This window comes from Trachemys scripta, chromosome 21, assembly GCF_013100865.1.
Source record: "Trachemys scripta elegans isolate TJP31775 chromosome 21, CAS_Tse_1.0, whole genome shotgun sequence".
Lineage (NCBI taxonomy): Eukaryota > Metazoa > Chordata > Testudines > Emydidae > Trachemys > Trachemys scripta.
This window is the reverse complement of record NC_048318.1, coordinates 13,560,461-13,583,853: the sequence shown is the minus strand read 5'-3', so window position 1 is coordinate 13,583,853 and position 23,393 is coordinate 13,560,461. Positions and strand designations below refer to the sequence as shown.

General features: G+C 46.3%; 1 protein-coding gene across 11 annotated transcripts in view; it reads left to right on the top strand.

The window, feature by feature from the left end:
- The window catches only part of LOC117868612 (alpha-1,2-mannosyltransferase ALG9-like), a 133,240-nt gene that overhangs the window by 3,377 nt on the left and 106,470 nt on the right, over window positions 1-23,393 (top strand). For 8 of the 11 annotated variants that reach the window (XR_004643666.1, XR_004643665.1, XR_004643668.1 and 5 more), the window contains 9 exons: window positions 4,957-5,095; window positions 5,292-5,426; window positions 6,644-6,714; window positions 7,860-7,948; window positions 9,168-9,303; window positions 9,866-9,953; window positions 10,888-10,993; window positions 18,641-18,763; window positions 21,046-21,200. Coding sequence is in view for 3 of the 11 variants with exons in the window: in XM_034754725.1 (XP_034610616.1) it covers window positions 4,957-5,095; window positions 5,292-5,426; window positions 6,644-6,714; window positions 7,860-7,948; window positions 9,168-9,303; window positions 9,866-9,953; window positions 10,888-10,993; window positions 18,641-18,763; window positions 21,046-21,200 (1,042 nt within the window). In the remaining 8 variants the exon portion in view is untranslated. Of the gene's footprint in view, window positions 1-447; window positions 2,369-3,047; window positions 3,083-3,189; window positions 3,430-4,956; window positions 5,096-5,291; window positions 5,427-6,643; window positions 6,715-7,859; window positions 7,949-9,167; window positions 9,304-9,865; window positions 9,954-10,887; window positions 10,994-18,640; window positions 18,764-21,045; window positions 21,201-23,393 lie in introns of those variants that run through there. The other 3 variants (XR_004643672.1, XR_004643671.1, XM_034754728.1) reach the window with 3 other exon arrangements.

Genomic DNA, 23,393 nt, shown 5'->3' with positions numbered 1-23,393 from the left:
GAGCAGTCCTGTAGTGGTTTAGTCTGTGCTAATATTAGTAAGGCTACTTAGGATTAAAAACTATAACCAAATTTTTAATCTCTCAAAACTGGTTCATATTCTGGAAAATATCCAGAGCTAACATGCTTTTGATTGGCGTCCTTTAAATAAGCTTGTAATTCTAATAGTGGAAGTCAGCTGATACTTGCTAGGAAAGTCCTCCCCCTTCCACCAGCTGAAGTGCAACTAATCCTCAATTGCAACTCTTAACCCACACCCTTATGTCCTGCAGATGTCTTGGTAATAACTATGCCACCATGACTAAAGATTTTCCCTGTCCAAGTGGCTATTGAAAGCAAACTTAACATTAAGATCACTTTGGCAAAGTCTTTAATTATAAACAAAGGAAAATGTTTTTATAAAAATCACTGTACTTAGACTTGTAATCTGCTGTTTTGTTTTTAATAGGGGTTTCCTAGATACCAATTCAGATCATCCGGTAAGAACTATAAATGAAAAGCTCATCACTCAACTCAGCCAAACCTTCCCATTACAAAGGGTTGACCGCTCCCTTTCTCTCCTGCACCATGGCCACCTAAGCGCTGTTTCTCAGTCAAATGCCTTTTGGATCATTCCCAACACAGAGCAAAATCCAAGGTCTGAACCTAGAGGTAAGGGAACAGCAAGAGGGGTCTTATTTCCTGGCCTTCATTTCTGCAGGGACATAGACCAAGATGACAGAATGAAGGCTCAGGAAGGAGACCAGCTCTCAGAACATTATCATCTTCGATCTTCCCTTCTGGTTTATGTTCAGGATGTGATACAAAGGCTGAGCTTTCTCCCTGGGACTCTGCATGTTCTCAGTGGGCCTGTCTTTAGGAAGTGTCGGATCTCTCCTCACACTCTGCCTGTTTTTCATGAGACTCTTTTTGTGTGTGCAGTTGATAAGGGTACAGAGGGCAGCTGTATCCAGATGCTTATGGATAATATTAAAAATACTATAAGTTCTCTGCTCCCCTCTCTTTTGTGTTTTACATTGAACTCCACAGTCGAGGAAGCAAAAAGCTCTGAAACCATTGAGCTAAATGATTCAGTCATACCTGACCTTCAGCTTGATAAAACTCAATATTTCATCTGTGTGAAAACGGACACTTCAGACTCCAAAGCCAATGGCTCTTGTGTAGGAGCCATATCAGCATCTCCCTGCGGGCTAATAAACAGTGAACTAGGCATTGTGTCTGCATCACTGAATCTTGACCTGCTAACCATGCAAATCTGTGGAATTTCTGACTGGCGAATGCTGTGGACCTTAGATGAGCGTTTCCTGAATCAGTTTATTGGAGGAGTGTTAGGACCTTTCAAGAGCTTTTCCCTCCATCCACCTTCCTATGTGCATGACGTCAGCTTCTGGGTTTCTGAGAGGGAACAGTTTGACGAAGTTGCATTTCACACCATTGCCAGGTGTGTGTCACAGGAAACTGTCGTGTCCATCCAGCTCCTTGACAGCTTTCAGCATCCACAAACTGGACAAACCAGCCTCTGCTACAGACTAACCTTCCAGTCCTGTGACAAGGCTCTTACTTGCCAGCAGGTGGCAGAGATGCAGATGCAGTTTAGAAAGGAGATACAGCAATATTTGCACATAACTCTTAGGTAGATCATTGTATGCTATTTTCAGACCTTCACCAACAGCACCCTTAATTCACTTTGCTGGGGGAAGCCTGGACTTCATATTGTGTGGTCTAAACACTGTGTGTTACTATTATGTCTAGCCAAATTCTGCCTCTTATAAAGGCTGTGCAGATTAATTTAAAATGTTATACCTGTGCCTTTAATTCTGCTCTAAAAAAATAAAGTCCAGCTGCTTTCCCCTTGTCTGACTGTATGTGATTGTTGAAATGCCAGGTCACAGTTGGTGTCTTCTTTTACTAGGTTCCCATAAAAAGGTGGAGTTGGAAGTGATTCTGCTTATTTGTGCTAAAGGTGGGTTTACATTAACTTTTGGGACAAGTCTGCCAAATGTTGCTTGATTATATTAGCCACTCTTATCAGGAAAACTTCAATGATTGCTTCTTACTTTTTAAAATGTCTGACCATGGAGGCTCAAGTGGTCTCACTACAGGAAATCAACACACATCTGAACCAAAGAGTGCCTCAGATCTGTGGCATCCCTTTCTATAGAAGGGATAGAGCAGAAACTACATCAGCTAAGGTAGGGGTCGGTACATTAAGGGTTTTGAAGTTGGATCTTTTGAGTCTTTAAGAGGTGCAGCCCCTGCAGGGAGGAGCTGGAAACATGACACCCTATGTGATTCTAGTTCTTGACAGGTTTGTTCACAGTTTAGGAATTGATAACAGGTGCAAGACCGGGAGTACTGAGGAGAATGACACATGAACAACAAACCTTGGGAGCAGCAGCTTTAGGAAGAAATCACTTGATTTCTAGCACTGGTAGCATCATACTATGGTGCATAACATAATCATAGTAAAAGATAAGGTTCTCACTAAACCTTAATTTGCTTTGAATCTTCCCAGGATTTCTCAAGTTCATGAGGGTGGTAGTCTACTTAAGAGGCATTCTACCTACACCCCTGGCCTAGGGAGACTCAGTTCCATGCTTCTGGGGGTGCTCTTTGCACCTCTCCCTTGGCACAGAGTGTTGTGCACTCCTTTGTAGGGTTAGACTTATTGCTCAGAGGGGTGCTCTTTACACCCCCTTGCAGGGTTACACTTGCACACACTCTGCACAGCGGGGCATCTTTTATACCCCCTTGCATGATGAGAATTGCACAGCGCGGTTTCTCTCCTATGCAACCCTCCTCCCCCGTTGCATGGAGAGAATTGCACAACAGGGCGCTCTCCTATGTACCTCCTTGGAGCATAAGAAGTGCATGCTCCATGCACAGCGGGGCGCTCTCCTATACACCTCCCTGCACGGAGCGAATGGCGCACATTGCACACAGCTGCGCGCACTTCCTTGCACGGAGCGAATGGCGCACATTGCACACAGCTGCGCCTTCTCCCGCGCACTCCCGCTTGCACAATGAGAATTGCATACTCGCTGCCCGGGGGGGCGCTCTCCTATGCACCCCCCGCTTGCACGGTGAGAATTGCACGCTCAATGCACAGCGGGGCGCTCTCCCCTGCTTTCCGGTGCCCGTTGCAGGGAGCGGAGCGCAGCCCGGACGAGGGGAGCACAGAGCCCCCCGGGGCCGGCTGGGAGCGGCGGCTGCAGCCTGCGCCCGGGGCTGCCCGCACTAAGTATGGCGGCGGCCGGCCTCAGCCCGTGCGCCTCCCGCGAGCAGCAGGGGGAGCCCGGCGCGCTGTGCCCGAGCTAGGCATGGCGGCCAAAGGGACCCGGCAGCGGCCGCGGGGAGGCGGCGGGGACCCGGGCCGGCCGCGAGAGGAGGGGCTGGCCCCGGCCCCGGCCCCGGAGGAGGCCAAGGCGGAGTAGGTGCCACGCGGGCGGCGCGGCTGAGGGCCCGGCTGGCTGCCCACGGGCGGCTGGGGGGGTTGTCCCCGCGGGGTGCAAGGGGCAGGCACCGGGCCGGGAGCCCAGCCGCCCCCCCGGGCACGGGAACCCAGCCCCCTCCTTGTGCAGGGGAGCCCGGCCCCCTGGGGCCGGCATGGGCCGGGGCAGAGCGGACACCCTACCACCTGGCGAGTGGGCCGCATATAGGCGGCACACAGTAGCCTTAGGGCTGCCCGATAAAGAAATGAAGGGACCCATGCAATGGTGGTGTAGCCGTGCTGGTCCCAGGATATGAGAGAGACAGGGTGGGTGAGTTAATACCTTCTGTGGGACCCAAATATTACCACACCCACCTTGTCTCCCTCTGAACGGACCTGACCGTCTCCAAAGCCTTGTGGGGTGGCCCTGGGGAGCCTGGGACTGGGGCATTAGCAAGGGCTTTGCTCGGTGAACGCACCAGGGCTCAGTTTCTGCAAGCCGAGCCTGGCATCTAGCTAGACGTGTTGAACATGGCAGGATGGTTTCACCAGAGTCTAGCGCTAGCCTCCTCTTATACCAGAGGGATCCAATGGGTAGAAGTTGATCTGGCGTGCATTTGTTTGGACTATCCTTGACATAAAGGTGCTGAGATGCCACAATGGTGGGTGCGGTACAAGGACCCCAATAGAATGGATTCACTGACATCAAAACTAGGTTTGATCTGTAGTAAGTATAACAGCAGTAACAAAAAATTTAAAAAAAAACCAACAGAGCCTTTGGCCATGTACATTTCCTCAGTATAGTTAGAAATGTAGCTGTATCACTTGGTGCCAGGGTGCCATCCAACCTCACAGCCTAGTAGGGCTGGGTCTGATAAGCGCTGGGATGGGGATTCAAGGGGTGGAAGGACGGTCCAGTGATTAGGGCACTAGCCAGGGACTCTGGAGACCTGGGTGCAAGTCCCTGCTCTGCCATAGACTTCCTTGGGCAAGTCGCTTAGTTCCTCTGTGCCTCACCTCCACATCTGTAAAATGGTGGTAAGAACACTCTCCTGTTTGTTGTGAGGATAAATGTATTAAAGATTGTGAGTTGTTCAGATACAACAGTGGTGGGGCCACGTAAGTACATAAAATAGACTGAGGAAAATGTCTTTAAAAGGTTACTGGTTGGGTGAGGGTCAGTTAAACCAAGTAAATGTCTAAGTGACATTAATTAGATGTGTAAATGGATAAACCAGCTTGAATTTAAATGTAATGAACAGGATGCCTATCATGCCCTGAGCAGAAGGATCTGAAAGGAGGATGCAAAGAGCTGTAGACTTAGATTCACTCAGTGTGTGTTTTAAGGATACTGAAGAGGGAGTACAGACATATTAATTGCTTCCCAGAGTGTCTTAACTCTCTCTGTCTGGATTTCCCAGTCTCTTGGGTTCTTTGCCCTGTGTCATCTTGCTGCTCTTTATCCTGTTACCTTATATCATCCACTCCAATAAGTCCTTGTGACACTAGTTCTTTGCTCTTGATTAGGCCATCCGGGAACAAGGCGGGTCAGGTCTGGGCACCCGAAGGATCCACAGCTTTCAAGTGTCTAATCTCAGCTCGGTTCTGCGCTGCCCTCTTGAGTAACATCTCCGACTGTGATGAGACGTTTAACTACTGGGAACCGGTGAGTGGCTTCTTAGTAGAGGAATTTGAGGCTTTGTAATTGGTCTGCTCAGATTCTTGATATGGATTTGCCTAGAACTGCCTTATGCTGATCTGTGCCCTCAACATATCAATCTTTTTATGCTATTGTTTGCTAATGGATAAAGCAAAAATGTGTCCTCTTTTTAACCTGTATTTTTTTTAAATGGGATTTGTAGATGCACTACCTCGTCTATGGGAAAGGGTTCCAGACATGGGAATACTCTCCAGTCTATGCCATTCGCTCCTATGCTTATCTGTGGCTTCATGCCTTGCCAGCCTTATTCCATGCTCGAGTTCTACGGACAAATAAGGTAAATCATTTGTGTCGAAGCTTTGCTTGTGAGAAATCATCTGGCCTTTCGTCTGTATCAAAGAAAGCAACTGTTTGACAAAGGGCATTGGAATTCTTAATTAGCGTGCTTGTGCTTGTGTCTAAGTGGGTGCAGAAGGAATATGGTTAGTAGGGTTCATGAACCAAAGGCAGGCTAGAAACTGTTTGAAAGGTGCCTCTTGAAAGTAGCCATGTATTCAGGCTAGGACACAGACTTTGACATAAAGACTGTGTTTTTCAAAGCAGTCTAAGGCAAGGGTTCTCAAACTAGGGGTTGAGACCCCTGAAGCGGTTGTGAGATTATTACATGGGGAGTCGTGAGTTGTCAGCCTCACCCCCAAACCCCGCTTTGCCTCTAGCATTTATAATAGTGTTATACATTAAAAACGCTTTTTTATATATTGAAGGGGGGGGGGGTCACACTCGGAGGCTTGCTATGTGAAAGGGGTCACCAGTACAAAGTTTGAGAACCACTGGTCTAAGAGAACCATAGTCTCAAACCTGCTGTTAAGCTTCCTGGAAGATATGTAGCTGATTTCACTTGTATGCTCTGGAAATTTCATCCAGTAGTGCTTTTGCAATGTTTTTTTTAATGGTTTCATTTTTAAAATCAAAATATAAATGTCAGTATGCTGCACTTCTCGCATAACACATTATAACATGTAGATATGAGAAACTGAAAAAGAAGCATTTAAAAAAAACATGTTCCTTGGGTACTTATCTGCCAGACTATGTATAGCGCCACCCCTTAGTACCGAGATGTTCTTGTGTGCGTGCGTGATCGCTGGATAAGATAGAGCAGGTGGATATTTGGGATAATTTCCCTTTGTAATGTTGCAGTTAAGGCTTCGGTTTTCAAGACTTGATAGAGGAAAGGGCAGGCTAGCCCAGGGTCCCGTTCCATGGAGTCATTTCTTTTTCACCGTTTTGCCATAAAGGACTTAGTGTCAAAGGGCCAGATCCTGTGTCTTTCAAATCAGTGGGAACTTTGCCATTGATATCAGTGGGTGTGGGATCAGGCACCACATTGAGTGGACTTTGGCTCCATCATTTAACAAGTAGATCTTGTGGGGTTCTCACCATGGCAGTAGTTATTCCACTTTGTATTAGCCTTTCACATTTTTGCTCCACGGTTTACCAGCAGGCACTTCAGTTCCATTTATAAATTCCGTTTCTGACTCTGAATGTTTCTTCTAGGTTCTCGTCTTTTATTTCCTGCGATGTCTCTTGGCCTTCTTGAGTTGCATTTGTGAGCTTTACTTTTATAAGTGAGTAGATGAAGCTATTTGCTCAGTGAATAGCTCAGTGTGAACAACAAGGATGGTTATTGCCACTGACAATGAGGGCTGAAAATATACCCACAAACCCATATAAAAACGTCTCACGTGGATTATAGTGCTTCACATTGAAATCTGTCAAAATACGTATCCAGCAAAGATTCATAGGGAAACATTGGTTAGAATCCTTCCACTGTGGCCAAATTCTGCTCTGAGGTCCACTGAGTAAGTCTTAACTCCGGCATTTGGCTCAGGTTCTGTGCACAGTGTTCCCACTGACATCAGAATTGTCAGAACTGAGTTGTACTGTTCTGGGTGTGTCGAAGAGGGGAAACAGCAGACTTCATTTTATGTAGGTGATTTCAGCTGAGATGCACTGGAAAGCTTCAAAATTCAGTATCACCCCCAAGTTCTCTGTCTCCTAGCTCTGTTGATCCCAGCTGAGGGGTAACTCCAGTGGAGTTTGCAGCTCCATAAAGCAGTTGCCTGATCATGCAATTAGATGGTCCAAGTGGGAAGTCTTAGCCTGCCACTTCTTTTCGAGCCATTGTTGTCCCACTTTGCATCTCCATTGGCGGCAGCCATGAGATGGCATCGATCCTGATTCTGGGAAGCAAACTGCAGCGTTTGGTGTGGTGCTACTGGTGGCCAGCTACTGTGACTGGTAAAACAGAGGCCTGGTGTACTCTGGAATAGCAATTACTGGCGTAGCTGCTCCAATGCAAACCCTTAGTGCAGACACTAGGTACACTGGTGAAGCCCACGTGGCGACAGAATACTGAACTCAATGGGGCCACAGGTCTGACCAAGTCTGGCAATTCCTATCTTCCTATGATTCCCACAAGTGCAACTTACCCTGGTGCATACCGTCTCTACAGTAGTGGTTTGCACTGGCGTAGCTATGCAGGGGGCTGAAATCCAAGTGTAGATGGGTTCAGAGTATCCATTCTTCCTCCGTCCATTTGTCTTCAGGGGCTGAGGAGTGAGAGCCCTCCAGCTCGGGGTTCCCAAGAGCCACGAGAGCTGCTTTCAGCCTTGCATGCAGTAGCTATTGATTTGTGCAGAGTGTTTTTTTTCTTTTGTGCACAGAAGATGTTTCCATGGCGCTATGTCTGATATTCTCTCTGTTTCCCTAGGGCCGTGTGTAAGAAATTTGGGCTGCATGTGAGCCGGCTGATGTTGGCCTTCTTAGTTCTCAGCACTGGGATGTTTTGCTCAGCTGCAGGTAGGCTTGCTCAGCCGCAGGTGCAGGAGTGACCCACTCTCAGGAATGCCTTGGTGGGTCCGGAGGGGAAAAGCTCAACTGCAGTTCTTTTTTGAAAGCATTACCTTAAAATGTTCCCATAACTCAATGCCCAGTGCTTGACATGGATAATCCATTGCTCTCCTGCTTCAGACATTTCTAATGGAAAATCTGGCCAGAGAGCGGGCTGTTGTCCCAGATGTGTACCACTCACTTCTTTCCTTTATCTTCCTCCTCCCTGGCTGTATTTGTTTCTGCGGCAGTCCCCGGTCTCAGTGAGCCATGCCTTTCAAACCTGTATGCTCTCAAACTGGGTCTTGGTCATTCTGGGACTATTTTCCTTAAATGTTTTTGAAATTTCCACATGGGCCTGTGGCCCAGTTTTAACCAGGGGGAGAAAAGGTATTATCTTGCAGTAGGCTGGCATTATAATGTGCCTTAATGTACCCCCACCATTTAAATGGTCTCTGCCAAGCCAGCTATTGCAACCCAGGTTTGTAAAACACCTGGGGTGGGTATTGTGTGCATGTGAAGGGACATTTTGTGCGAAGGTGGCAATTGGAAGTCATTTCGAGCAACCGCTTCTTGCACTTGGTGCTGACGTGGCCTCAGGAGGGGAGGCGTCACAGCCAAATGATGTCTGAGATCTATTCTGCACTGCCTCTGTTTACGATGACGGCTAGAAGGCCCTTTCCAGCACTATTCGTGTAGTTCTCATTCATTCCCTGTCCATTTCCCCATATTCCGACTTGGTTTCTCGAGGCCCGTGCCCAGTCTATCCCAATCTCCATTTGCCCTGTGAGCAAGTTCATATTGTCCTTCTGATTAAGAAAGGACACAGATAATAGAGCAAGGGTTATGGGTAATCATATATCTGCAAATGCTGGCGGTCTGGCTGGGCTGCCACTGTGGAATGTGGAAGGTTATGAGCAAAGGGACCTTAGTACTTGGAGGAAATATTTCTCGTCTTAATCTTGGCAGAATAGAGTGAGAAGGCGCTTAACTGGAGGGCTTCCGGTGTGAAATCTTGGCTCCGTTGAAATCAGTGGGAATTTTGCCATTGGCTTCAGTGAGGCCAGGATTTCATTCCCAGTGTTTATAGCAGACTGTACTCTGCCTGTTACAGAGCCTTAAGTTGACCGTATGCAGTTTTTTACCTACGTGAAAGTTTAGCTGACCTCTTCCTTTCTTTGCTTTGTAGCCTTCCTCCCCAGCAGTTTCTGTATGTACACCACAGTGGTTGCCATGACAGGCTGGTATATGGATAAGACCTCTATAGCCGTGCTGGGCGTGGCAGCTGGAGCCATCGTGGGTTGGCCTTTCAGTGCAGCTCTTGGGTAAGGAGAGAAAAGCTCAGAGGCCCAACAGAGGTTCTGTGCTTTTCAAAGCTGAGTGCTCAGTTGTCTGTCTGGGAGGCTATGGCACCATTAGGAAAACCCTGCCTCCATGTGGTACATGTTACCCAGAGTCTAGGTGGTGTTTGTATAACCCACATGCTCTCAGAATAGTGCTGGGGTGATATCTGGGGCACATACAGAAGTTTAATGTGCTTGCTATGGACTGGGCTAACACAGCTGGGGTTTTTAGCTTAGGAATCAAGGATTGTGCTTTAATATCCAGAGGTCTCAGGTTTGATCCCTGCTGCTGACAATCCATTCAGAGGTGTCTTGTTAGATTTGCTGAAATATTCCCCTTGGAAAAAGGAACAGTTTGATGGCCTGGCAGGGAAGTCAGTTCCTGGCTTGAGACTAATGGGAGAGAGTCCGTCGTTCCCTCCCTCTCCCCCATTAACTGTCTTCCTGGGCCTGGGGGGAGGAGGGGGTAAGGATTCTCAAGGTGAGGCAGGTGGGTGATTATTGGATTGAAAAGGGTCCCTGATGCAGATGTTGTCTTTTCCAGGCTACCTATTGCCGTTGACTTGCTGATAATAAAGCGGAGGTGGAAGAGCTTCCTGAACTGGTGTCTGGTGGCCCTGATCCTGTTTTTGGTAAGTTCCTGTAATAAAGCCCAATGGAGGAGCTGGGCTGGGGTTGTAACAGAGCCAGGGCTCATTTGCAGGGAGAGCCCTTTCAGAAGACTTGCCCAGTGTCTGCTGAGGTTCTTATTAACAAGAATCTCCCTGAGCTCAATATCCTCACCCTCTGCTCCTAAGAACATCTCTGTTCCTGGCTCACTCCCCTCGTTCTTACAGGTGATTTCAAAGGCCGAGAAGTTGTGTAGCTTCCATGCAATGATCCCCTTACCCTGCCTCTCCTGCAGAGGACTGACCTCCCTTTGCTGCTCCAAGAGGGCTTTTACTCTCTGCCTGTTGTTCCTCCAGTCTCTAGCTGAATCCGTCTTAATCAGAACTTGAAAGTCAGTCTCTAGTACCTGTACGGCGGGTGCAGAGCAGGGGCATCCTGCCAGGTATGGTACTTGTTACCTGATTCGCAGAGGGGTGGACAAAACACGTATCCCGCTGCCCAAAGCAGCACATGCCAATGCTGGCGGCTGCTGCTGCATGCTCTGCCCTAAAGGCTGATTTGGTTAATGAGATGCTGCTCAAAGCCTTTGCCATTCACTGTCCGGTCTCAGAGGGGCAAGGGACTAGCAGGTGCATAGGAACCAAACTCCCCTTTTGCACTCAGCATCTCCAGTTCATTGCTGCAAGGTGAATGAAATATGGTGTGGACTCTAAACCTTTTATACTCCTGGAAGAAGCTGCAGCATCGAATAGTTGTGCCTGTGTTGCAGGGGCCCTGTCAGTTAGAGCCAGGCATCGTATACCTATCATTTGTGCAGCATGGGGGCGGGGAGGCTGTTTTTTCCTTGGCACAAATATGGAAATTTGGCAGTGACACTACACTGGGCAACCCCTCATTGATTTGGAATTTCTGACCAAAGCTGCCAGTGCTACATGAATTTTAAATGCTTTCTTCCAGGTTCCCCTGGTGATTGTTGACAGCTATTACTATGGGAAGCTGGTAATCACTCCTCTCAACATTGTTTTATACAATGTCTTCACACCTCACGGACCCGATCTTTACGGTGAGTGCGTTATAACAAAATATCGGGGTGTGCTGTGAGAGCTCATTTGATGCAGTTAAGCAAGCTCACCAGTGAGGCAGTTCCTGTCTATTGCCACTGGATGTCTCTCTTGAGTCAGGAATACCACCCGCATTGTTATATTTCCTGTTTGTTTTGTTGAATTCTAAGCTAAGTTGCTTTGGATGAGTTTCTAGCTTTGAAGTTCTGGTGCACCACAAAGACATCACGGGATGTCTCAGCAGCCTACGCTTCACAGCAGAGAACTCTTAACAGCAAACCTGTTTGAGATCCAATGTGACTACATCGTATTTCATTTGTGCCCAATTTTGTAAATTTCAGATTCTCCCCAAGGTACAGTTATGTTTTCCTCCACATGTTTTATGAGCGTTATTCAAAGTGGTTGTTTGTACCAAAGAGCTGTGTGACTCATTATCTGTCTGAGTAATGTTGGTTACACTCTTAAACCAAAGCAAGAAAGTGCTGTGTGAGTCTGTTTGTCAGCTTTAATCCTGTTTGTGGCTGTTCCGGTCTCATCCAGACAGGGTGCGGATTCCATCTGGCATGTAACTGAGAGCACAGCCCCTGAGCCCTTTCACTTCTCATCAGTTCTTCACAGACTCTGTATCTTGGGGATCTCCTTGCTTCTGTGACAATGCATGGTCTGAGCTTTGCTGGCATGCAGCAGAAGAGAGGTTACCAGAAGGGCATTTGCAGGAATCTGGAGAAAGACAAAGGTTAATTAATTCTGCATGTTGCTGTTCGTTATGACAGTCTTGCTGGAGTTAGGATGGGCTTTGGCTTTGTATGAGTTACTCTTGATCTCTGTTCGTTTCTCTCAGACATATATGAATTGGGGTGAAAAATTGCTCCTGACAAGTGGCAGACATTGACTCTGGAAGGGGAGCAATAATAATGTTTATCCCAATATAGCTCTTTTTATCTTTAGAGCTCTTCACGGAGCTTATAACACCTTTCCCCACCTATTTCCTTTGAGGTTGGTACTGTAAGAATCCAGATCAGAAAGCTGAGACACAGAATAGGGAAAGTGATTTGCCCAAGATCGCAAAGGAAGTCAATGGCAGAGACAGGATTAGGATTTCGTTCAGGTGATAAAAATTCAAAACGGATCGAAGCACATTTTTTCACACCAGATGCAATTAGTCTGTGGAACTGAATGACCCAGGAGGTTCCTGAGGCCTAATAGCTTAGCACAATTGAAAAAGGGATTGGACATCAAGAACATCCCGAGTTGTCATAATTAAAGATAACAAAAAATTTGGAAGGGTACTAAAACTTTCTGCATCAGGTTTTAGGCCGATCTCTATTTGAGACCTAACTGGGGTTTGGGGCAGATTACCCCACACTTGCCTACCAAGGGATTCATACACATTCCTCTGAAGCATCTGGTGCTAACCACTGTCAGAGACAGGATACTGGGCTAGATGAATGTGGGATTTGATCCAGTCTGGCAGTTCCTAGGTTCCTCAGGAGGGGGGCTCCTGGCTCCCAGCTGACCTGGTGCTATTAGAAATGAAGGGAGAGTTTTTTGTGAGGGAGTTAAGATCAGTTCAAATGAGGGATCATTAAAGAGACTGCTTACAGGGCTGAAGTTAAATAGCCTGACTAGAGGAGACTGTGGGGTGTCTGAGGAAGCAGCGAGATCTCCTTGTTGCCCTTGTCATACAGATCCCACTGCACATCTGATATTGCTCGGGCCAGACTGCGGCAGTGAATAGTTTCTAATGCCATCTTTGCCTCTGGCAACTTCTGACAGGTCCAGGAGTATCACTCAGAAGGGCATTTCTGGCACGGTGATTGGTTTCTTGAGGTACAACAGGGCAAGTATTGCCAGGGACCTTGGTCTCTGCAAGAACGATCTGAAATGTATTGCCGTGACTCCTATGTAATGGAAACTTCAGACACTTTTGCTGATGGGGTTTGGTTTGGCCGGGCTCATCCTCGACCTTTCTGTGCTGATGTGTGAGCTATTTCTGGTGTCCTCTGGGAACCAATCCATTCTAAAGTATTTGTGCACAGTGACACTCGTATAACATCTTCATATGAATAAAAGAGCCTCAGTGAAATGTCTGCTTAATGCTGTGTGGCCAGGAGGCTGTATGCCATAATGCTATATGTTTAGAAAGCTTTATAATGTTTATTTGTAAGGAAAAGTCACGCCACGCAGGGAGATGAAAAGGCCAGGCAAGTTCTGTCGGCTTTGGAACGCTGTCCCAGCTTTCATGGGAACGGGATAAAAATCTACTGGGAGCTGATGAAGCACCAGGTTGCACCATCTTTAGTGCCAGGACTAAAGTACTGTTCCTGGCCTATCATCCCCTGGATTCCCTTTGCAGATATCATTGGAGTCTCTCATGAGGTGGCTGGGCCTTTAAAGGCATGTCTACACTTCAGTTAAACACCCATGGCTGGCCTGTATCCACTGACTCGGGCTCACAGGGCTTGGGCTGTAAATTTACAGTGTAGATGTTTGGGCTTGGGCTGGAGGGGTCCCAGAGCTTGGCCTCTAGCCTGAGCTTAGTGTCTCTGCTGCAGTTGTATGCCCCATGACCTGAGTCAGCTGACACGGGCCAGCCACGGGTGTTTAATTGCAGTGTAGACATACCCTATGAGGGGTCTAGGTTCAGTTTCCTCAGACTCTGGTTTCTTCCCAGATTGTGTGATCATAGGCTACACCCCTTTAGTACATAGTACCTGAGGGAGAGGCTGTTACCCTCTGGGTGGGGACAGATGACAGTGGTATCACCATTCTCTTCCCTTTAACCTGACTCCTGTTCTGCTTGGATTCTTATGCCACATCCATAAACGTGGTATCTGGACATGGTGGTATATCTTTCTTGCTTACAAGCTGGGATCCTGCAGGCAAGAAGAGCATTTTCTTTCCTTTTTCTAGATATTATTTTCCCCCCGATGTAGGCACTCACTGTAGTGAATATTCCACTGTCCGTTATCAGATTCCTATGTCCGTGGGGACAGTGGCTCATATGCAGATATCACTGATCCGTATTCTCGAGGCTCTAAAAAGATGAGCAGTTGGAGAAAATCATTAGCCCTATTAGCTGAGCAATAACGAGGACAATGAGAGTTATTCCTTCGTGACCCTGGCCCTGTGGATTCGTCTGCTGCGCCCGTCCCATTTATGTGAGGAGCGTTGGTTGTGACTTGTAAGGCGGTTACACTTTGGAAGCATTTGGGGAATTCGCTAGAGTTGTATCTGTTTGTACAGCACCTAGCACAATGGGATCGTGGTCCTTGGCTAGGATTCCTCGGTGCTACTGGAGTACAAATTAATAAGAACCACCTATTTTGTCTGGCTCGTTGAGTTTAAAGGTTGTAATGGCCCCTGAAGTAGAACACAAGGCTGAATATTTTCTGGCTCTGGGATGCTTAGTAATCGCTCTTGTGGGTTTTCCTTATATGCAGCCTGCTACATCAGTGGGCCCTACTGTAAATACTGCACTGTTCTCTTTCCACCTCTTGCAGTCGCTTTTCTCTCTTAATCCACCCCTGAAACTGGACGTGGCACAATGAGTCCATGTGATTTGCATGGTTTATTCTTCTGTTTCTGCTTGAATGACTTGGGAGATCCCTTCCAGTCCTTTGTCTTACGAATGTCACACTGGGGAAGCTTATTCCTGCGGTTCTGTGGAAGGATAGTTTCCCCCATCCCCGAAGAACACCAACAGAGGCAGGTATCAGAGGGGTAGCCGTGTTAGTCTGAATCTGTAAAAAGCAACAGAGGGTCCTGTGGCACCTTTGAGACTAACAGAAGTACTGGGAGCATAAGCTTTCGTGGGTAAGAACCTCACTTCTTCAGATGCAAGTCAGAGGCAGGATTTCTCCTTGTGTGTGGTGTTCTTTTCATTGCTGTCGTGTCTCAAGTCACCTTGTGCCTTTGTGAATGACAAAAATAAAGGCATTTTGCACTGGGAGGCAGAGAGTCTGAATGTTTCTGAACGCGTGAGTCAACACAGCCACCATGCCTCAAGCTTGTATTTTCTACATAAAATCTTGCGTCAGCGGGTCACTTAACTAGCCCGTGTGACGCATTATTCCTGCCTGATTTGGCTTTTTTTTCTGAGCCACAGCAGTAAATGTGCCCTTGGACAAGGAGAAAAGGCTCTAGCTCTTAGTCCTTAAGAGGCAGTTCAGTCACGCTGCAGCAAACTTAGGGAAAGGGCTTCTGCATCAAAGCACTGCTCCAGGCCATTTGTCTTCTGCGTTGTCATTGGAGTCTGTCATGAGGTGGCCGTGCCTTTCTAAGAGGAGTCTAGGCCCAGCTCTCATCTGACCCTGGGTTCCCCCCAGATCCTGTGACTGTAGGCTAAAGCAAGGCCTCGTGGGAAGGGAAAAACAGGATGTAATAGGCAGGTCCTGTCCTCCCCAGGTACGGGGAGAGACCTGAATAGAACAGGGCATCTCTCCATTGGAAATAGCTACACGTGGCTGTTAGGTTTTTTTCAGGCAATGGCCCAGGGAAGGCTAACAACTGCCTGAACCCCTGTGACCTAGAGGAAGAAATTGTGAACCCTGAGTGTGAGGGCTAACGTTGCCCTGGACCTGGCCGGTGGGCTGTGAACACCTAAAAGACGGCTCATAGGTTCTGGTACAGATGGATAAATTAAGCTAGAGGGGAAGGCATGGACAGGTGGACTGGGTTTCCTTGGAGATAGTGTGTGTGCTAAAGAGGGTTATTAAAGCAGATCCCAGGAGGGGAGACTGCTGCAATGTTGGCCAATGATATGCTAGGACACTGGAGAGGCACACAACCCCCTTGCAGAGAAGAAGTGTGTTACAAGAGGGGCTTTCCTCCCACTCTGCTTGCCCATGCCCCTGGGGCTCCATCCAATGCTGAAGTAGCAGCCCTGTGTTTGGTATGTCACAACTCCTTCCACATCAGCATTCTACTGCAGTACAGAGTCCAGTAGCCGACGGGCTGGGAAGAAACCGAACCCTTGTTTACATACAGAGTTCTCCCACAGGGAGTCCATTCACCACTCTGAGTATGCTGAATATTTTTTCTTCCCACGTTTTCTAAATTTCCCCCTGAAATCTGAGAGTTTCCTTTTAAGATTCCCTCTCACAAGGTGTAATCATTTCAGTTAATTAATACCTAGCTCCTATATATCTCTTTTCATCAGTAGATCGCAAAGTGCTTTACAAAGAAAGTAAGTTGTTATCCCCATTTTACCTCTGGAGGAACTGAGGCACATTGCAATGTGTAACCTAAATGTTAACTAACATGCTTCAGCTATAACCACAGTTTAGAGCAGTAGGACATAAGCAACACAGCTTAAGTTGCGTTCTTGTACTGAGATTGGAAGCTCTTTGGGGCAGGGATTGTCTTTTTGTTCTGTGTCTGTACAGCTCCTAGCATAATGAGATCCTGGTCTTATGACTAGGGCTCCTAGGAGCTACAGTAATACAAAGAATATTGTTCAAATTTAATTCCCCTCCATGCTATAGGCTTTTCTCTTACGTACATACCTCTCAAATGCCCCTGATTTCCAAGGGGGAGCCACTCATTTTAGTCTCAAAGTTATCTCCATTCTGCACACATTTGGTTTCCCTTTCACTTTGGTTAGTCAAAATTATAGACATCAGAAATAAAGAATCATAAAACAGAGGTCATGGAAAGGGTTATTTACACTGGAGGAAGAAATCCCATAGCCATTGCAAACTTGCTGCATGGATAATTATTGTGTGTTCATCCTTTTGAGTCTTGGTCACATTCTGTGTCCCATGTTTGGATTTTGGCAGCAGGCTGAGAATTATACTCACCTGAGACTTTGAAGGTGATGATGTGGGTGGGTGAGGACTGAAGGTGAATTTCTGATAACCTTTCCCATTTAAAAAACAACAGCACTACAGAACATTAATTTCATTTTGCTTCCAGTGCTGCCATGCTAATGGATGTAGGATTCCCAAATAAAGTGAGTTGCTTGGGCTTTACCTTGGTAACTCCTGCTCCTTGTTTCTGACATTGAGTTCAGTTTCTAATCGTATTTAGTTGTACAAGCTGCAGAGGTGTCAGGTTTTCCTTGCTGCTTTTCAGTTGTCTGATTAATTTCAACACAGACCCTTTTTAAGTGGCTCTGATTGCAGGAAATTGCCACGGCATGTGACACATGTCACAACAGTGCATTGATTAAAGCCCCCGCGTGTCATTTACTGACTGATTGCGCTAATCATACCAAGAAGGTGGCAAACGTGCAGAGAGGAACTGGCATTCCCCACTGTTCAGGATTTTAAGCATCTTGAATTAGGAGTACAAACGAATGACAGTCAGACTGGAATTTCTGTCACTTTGCATCCTTCGAAGCTTGCAACAACCAGTAGGAGGGGTTGAACTGTTTACTGAACAAATGTTTTTGTGTTCTATTCTTAAAGCTAAACTGTAGGAAAAACAAATTGACACTGGGAAACTTTAGAGACTGAAGATGTATGTAACTAGCAGGTAGATCAACTTTACAGCAGGTGTCCCGGGTGGACAAAGTGTGAATTCAAGCTCTTGTTTGTTTGAAATAAGTTTTATAGCTCTGGCGGCCTGTGAGACAGCATCGCTCCAGACAGTAACTGTCTCTTAACATCCAGGGCTTCTGTGGCTGCCTCTCACTTGAGAAGCTTCTATGCTGTAGTGGGTGCTGGTTTGGAGAAGCAGATTTCTTGACCTTGTCCATTTTAGTTGCCACTTTCTCATCTCATAGGCTTTCAGAATGGGATGGTGGCTGTCCTGCATCACGGCAGCATTGCCGTGCATTTGCATTTTGAGAGGCGCCCACTCTTTTGGGGCTGATCGTTAGAATGTCCCATGGATTCATGAACAGCAGGCAGTGGGTATAACATTGAGGCTTAACCGTTAATAAGGGGAAAGGAAGAGACAGTATGTTGTGTATGTGTTTTCAGTTAATCCGCAAAGGTAAAAGCAATGAAGTTACTTCCATGGAGACAGCGATGTAATACTTGGCACTCTAGCACCTTTAAATCACTATTGACTAATCCTCCTGGCATCATTATCCCATTTTATAGCTGTGGAAAGAAAGGTGGAAGTGACTTAGAAAGTCACACAGTAAATCAGTAGCAAATCTAGGGTTAGACCCCAGGTGCTGCTCAAATCGGATTCATGCTCATTCCTCTAGGCCACACTGGTTCTCTTAGGGCAGGTCTACACTAACCCCCCAATTCGAACTAAGGTATGCAACTTCAGCTACGTGAATAATGTAGCTGAAGTTCGAAGTACCTTAGTTCGAACTTACCTCGGTCCACATGCGGCAGGCAGGCTCCCCCGTCGACTTCGCGGTACTCCTCTCGCCGAGCTGGAGTACCGCAGTCGACGGCGAGCACTTCCAGGTTCAACTTATCTCGTCTAGACAAGACGCGATAAGTCGAACCCAGAAGTTCGATTTGCTTGCCACCGAACTACCGGGTAGTGTAGACCTACCCTTACTGTAAGATGCTCCTCACCCCATTCTTTGGTTTCAGCTCCATGGGGTATAGAGAGAATCGATCTCTGAAGCTGCTGATCACTGATCATGGTCAGGCAGAGAGAGAATGGGGCTGCCATAACATCTTGTCCTTTTAGGCACTCAGGCTAATTATCTTTTGTTTCTCTCCCCACTTCCCCCACAGGTACTGAGCCCTGGTCCTTCTATTTTATTAATGGTTTCCTGAACTTCAACGTGGCGTTTGCCTTGGCCCTGCTTGCCCTGCCGCTGACCTCCCTCATGGAATGTCTGCTACAGAAATTTCATGGTGAGTGCTGCGGTCTTTGAGAGCTGAGCTCCAACAGCACATGTCTCCCAGATCCTTGAAAATTAGGAGAGAGCTTATTTGCTGTATATGCAGCTTTTCTTTCTTGGAAGCAAAATCAGGGTCAGGGAACTCTTTACAAAAACACAGCCTGGTTCCAGGAGCTCATTATTTGCACTGCACTGTTTACCCTACAATGGGTGCAGGCTGGAGACAGAGGCAGCAAATGACACCTGAGCTCACAGTAGCATCCGGCAAGGGACGGAACACGGTCATGACTCTTTAAGGATGATCCTTTCATTCCCCGCGCCTCCCTCTCCTCTGAAGAGCATTGTGCTGTCAAGGCTGAAGTACGCCGAGTAAGTATGACAAATTGTACAACCACACGCTCTTCAGCCACAGATGCAAATGCTGTAGAAATAACCCTGACAGAAATTTTAGGGGAAAAAAAATACTCGTAGTTATCTCCATCTTATCTTCGATTGGAAGTGTCAGCCCTCAGTTCTCTACACTTTTTTTTTTTTTACTGTTATTTTAAATGCAACTGCCAAGACATTTCAGAAGAGAGCTTTGAGAGAACAGGGTTGGGGTTTTTTTGGATCTAGTTTGGATTTTTCGGGTTATTTCTTCATAAACCATTCTAATCCCTACAAGCTACCCCTTTCTCTTGATGCTGCCCATATGGAGCATGATCTTGCAAGAAGTTGAGTAGTGAGCACTTGTATGAATTGTTGAAGGCACTCTGCACCTTTCAGGATTGAGCCCACGTAGGGCAGATTTCTGAAAAACGTCTTCCTGAATTAGGAAGTCTCTTGCACTTTAATGTACCATTTCACAGCTGTGCCATTGAAATGATAGTTTTTCCTTGAAATACTTGAATATTTACCTTCATAAGGGAACAAATGAGGCTTAAATTCTCAGTCCTATTACATATCTCTGCTCTAAGGGCTAGTAGGGGTGGCCATAAATTTTATTGTAGCCCAAAATATGGCATGTCAAGTGCTGCTGCTACAAAATTATACAATTAAGTCCCATTTTGGTAGATTTTAGATTCATAGATGTTAAGGCCAGAAGGGAGCATTATGATAGTCTAGTCTGACATCTGACTTTCAAAGTGATCACTTAGTCCTTCATAAATTACACTGTGAAAAAACAAAACATTGTCCAGTTCATACTGGGTTTCTCTTAAATCAAAGGATGTCAGTTTAACTCATGCAGTTTGGCAAGATGCTCTTCTAAAATACCAGGGCGGCGGGGGAGTGGAAGAAGAAAAAACCCAGTGGTTGCATCTTCCTCTGGCTGCTGCTAACGCATTTTTCCCAAGGATGGACACATGGTATATTTTAGGGGCAGATAGCAGCATTGTGATCAGCGTCTCCTGTTAGGATTCTGATTATGTATGGAATTCTGTTAAGAAATGGCATTGTAATATATCTTCCTGAAAGCATACACTAGAGGGTGCTGCTTGTGTCTGTTCCTTGAATGTGGCTGACATACTGTCAGAAACCAGTAAAAGCTCAGTTGGAGATCCTATAAATGCAGGTTTCCTGCTGCTCACCTAACACTTGTGTGCCTAACAGCAGAAGCCATTCTTCTGGGTGCTTTGTTCTTATTGTCTGTGAAATGCCTCTATGCTTATTTGTTTAACACTACAGCTTTTGGAGGGGTGGGGTGAGAGGATTTAAAATTGCATTGAGCAACCTCGTCAGACTAAAATTCAGGGTAATTATTGTTATTTTTGAATTAATTTCTTCCTGTTTTACACACACAAAAGTTACTTGAGAGATCTTACATGCACTGTTATTTTTGTAATGAAGCAACAAGGGTTTTGGAAATACAAGTACCTAAACAACCACTTCAATTAGGAATATAAGCTTCATAGGACTCTATCTCTGATCCCTGGATGTTCTAGTATAGTACAACAAAACAAATATCAGGAATTTTTGATTTCCTGTTCAGAAGCTTTAGGTCATGATGGATTTTTGTCTTTTTTTCCTGGGATTAGTTATAGGCTCGTTATCCAGATCCTGCTTCTTCTTTTGGGCTCTGGCTTCCCTGCATTCTGGGACCTTTAGGGCATCTGAAGCCTACAGAAATCCACTACGCAAGCTTTACTCCTGACTGATTTCTTGCTATTTTGGCTATGATATGGAGAGTGGAAGTGCTGCTTGGGATTGAATAGTGAAACATTCCATTTGAGAGAGAGAATGAAAACTGAGGGAAAGCCCTTGTCTTTATTTCACTAGTCTCATGAGCCTTGATTGACTGGTTTATGCTTCTTTCAGTCCAGAATCTGGGTCGCCCATATTGGCTTACGCTAGCTCCTATGTACATCTGGATCCTGATTTTCTTCAGTCAACCCCATAAAGAGGAGAGGTTTCTGTTTCCCATATATCCTCTCATCTGTCTCTGTGGAGCTGTGGCGCTCTCTGCCCTTCAGGTGGGTTTCAGTGGGAAGTGCTGCGTTTTATAACCTGGTACCTAAAGGGGGTTTAATTACCAGTTGACTTCTATATCATTGCTCCCGAAGGCTTGGGAACATCTGCAGAACATCTGCTGCTGCAACATAATCTGCAGTAATCTGCATAGTTCTGCAGTGCCCAAGAGCATGATGTGCAGTCAGCTGTTTCTGATTGTTAGCTAGCGGGGTTTGAGTTTTCAGAATGTGGCACATAGATTGATCATAAAGCCCTGGGATTGAACAAACACAACCGTTCTAAAGTTAAAATGTGTATGTGTTTGCTGCTTTTACAGTGTAGCTGGCTAAACATAATCCTCCAGTTCTAGTTGATTGAGAACTTGTGCAGAATCATTCGATCCCCATAAAGCAGTGATGCAGGAGCAAAAATGGGGAGATTTCCCTCCCCAAATGGCATAAATGTATGAATAGAATGTGCTAATGATATAAAAATCTTGGATTAGCTTGAACAGTAGGCTAGGATGTCAAGTGCTACCACCAAATATTAATATGCATGACATTTCCTGGGTGTTCTGCGTTAGCACTGAAACATCTCAACGGCCCTTCATTAGAAATTCTCTCACATGGTGTGAGAACATCCCTGGCCCAATTTGGAATAGTCAGTGGCCCAAATGTTCTGGAAGATTGATCATTTGATGCAATCCCAGACAAGCATCTCATGTGATCGCATTATAAAGCCATGAAATTTGATCTTTGTAGCTGGGCTATTCGGAAGTCCTTGTTGTAATCCAAGATTTTCACCATTCCCTTATTAAAAAGGAAAATGGTATTGTTTAGGCATTAGGAAATTGCTATTTTTAAAGAGCTAAAAAAGTGTTTAATAAATGTAGATTAAAACACTTCGTAGAGTAAAATGTTCCAGATCACAGAGCTGAAATTATTCATTTCTTAGCCACGAAAAATACAAATGAATGAACATAAGAACGGCCAGACTGGGTCAGACCAAAGGTCCATCTAGCCCAGTATCCTGTCTTCCGACAGTGGCCAATGCCAGGTGCCCCAGAGAGAATGAACAGAACAGGTAATCACCAAGTGATCCATCCCCTGTCGCCCATTCCCAGGTATTGGCAAACAGAGGCTAGGGACATCATCCCTGCCCATTCTGGCTAACAGCCATTGATGGATCTATCCTCCATGAATTTATCTAGTTCTTTTTTGCAGTCATTAGTCTCTATAGTAGACTCTTCCAGCTGCTCCCCTTGGCTCTGCCATTACCTCCCGTCCTGGTATACAATACCTCTTGCTGTTTCAGTCCCAGGCCCCACTCTCAGTACTGCTAACACACCTTCAGCTACTGCAGTGCTGGCCTCTTACCCAGCGCTGCCAATTCCCTGTAACCCCGACCTGCAGTATCCCTTGTAGTCCCTGGCCCCTTATCCAGCCCTGCCAATGTCCCACAACCCTGATCTGCAGCTATTGCAATTCTTCCCACGCGCAAGCTCTGCTAATGTGCAATTCTTGAGCTACCTGCTCCCAAGATCAAGCCCTGTAATACTAGCAGTTCTATAGCCCTGGCTGAGGATTGCTATGTGCAGTAGGAAGGCCCCTGAGAACGCAGTGGTTTGGGACACCTGCCAAACATGGCTGCAGGATACTCTGGTGTGTATCTCTGTTCTGCATATTTTAACACCACTTGATTTACTTTCAGTATGGAGGAGCCATCTGAGAATTTAAACTGCTTCCCTGCTAACCATACAAGCTTGACAGTGAAATAACAATCCCACGGCTGCTATGAGATGAAAGCAAATGATGCAAGAGGAGTAGAGACCATTTTAGGACAGGAAGTGAATAATCCCTCCTGCGTGGGGGAGAGAGGGGAGGGGCAGAACTCGAGTGTGTTACATACTGTTTCTTTTGGGTCTGCCCAGAAGGACCTGTCAGGTCATCTATAGAAGAGCAAAAAAGCCCTTAGAGGGGTTAACAACAACAGAAAAGGTCAGGCAAGGCTATATTTAAACACTGCTGCAAATGCGCTGGTCCTGTACCTTATTTCAGGCTGTGGCTTGCTGTTCAGGCAGGTGCCCAAGTATTGTGTGACATAAACCTGGAAATGGAACTTCTTTAAAGAGGGAGCCAGTCCAGATGGAGAAAGGAGAGACCCAGGGCCTGGGAGAAGGCCTGGCGAGAGGCACCCACAGAGAGCAGTAGTAGAAA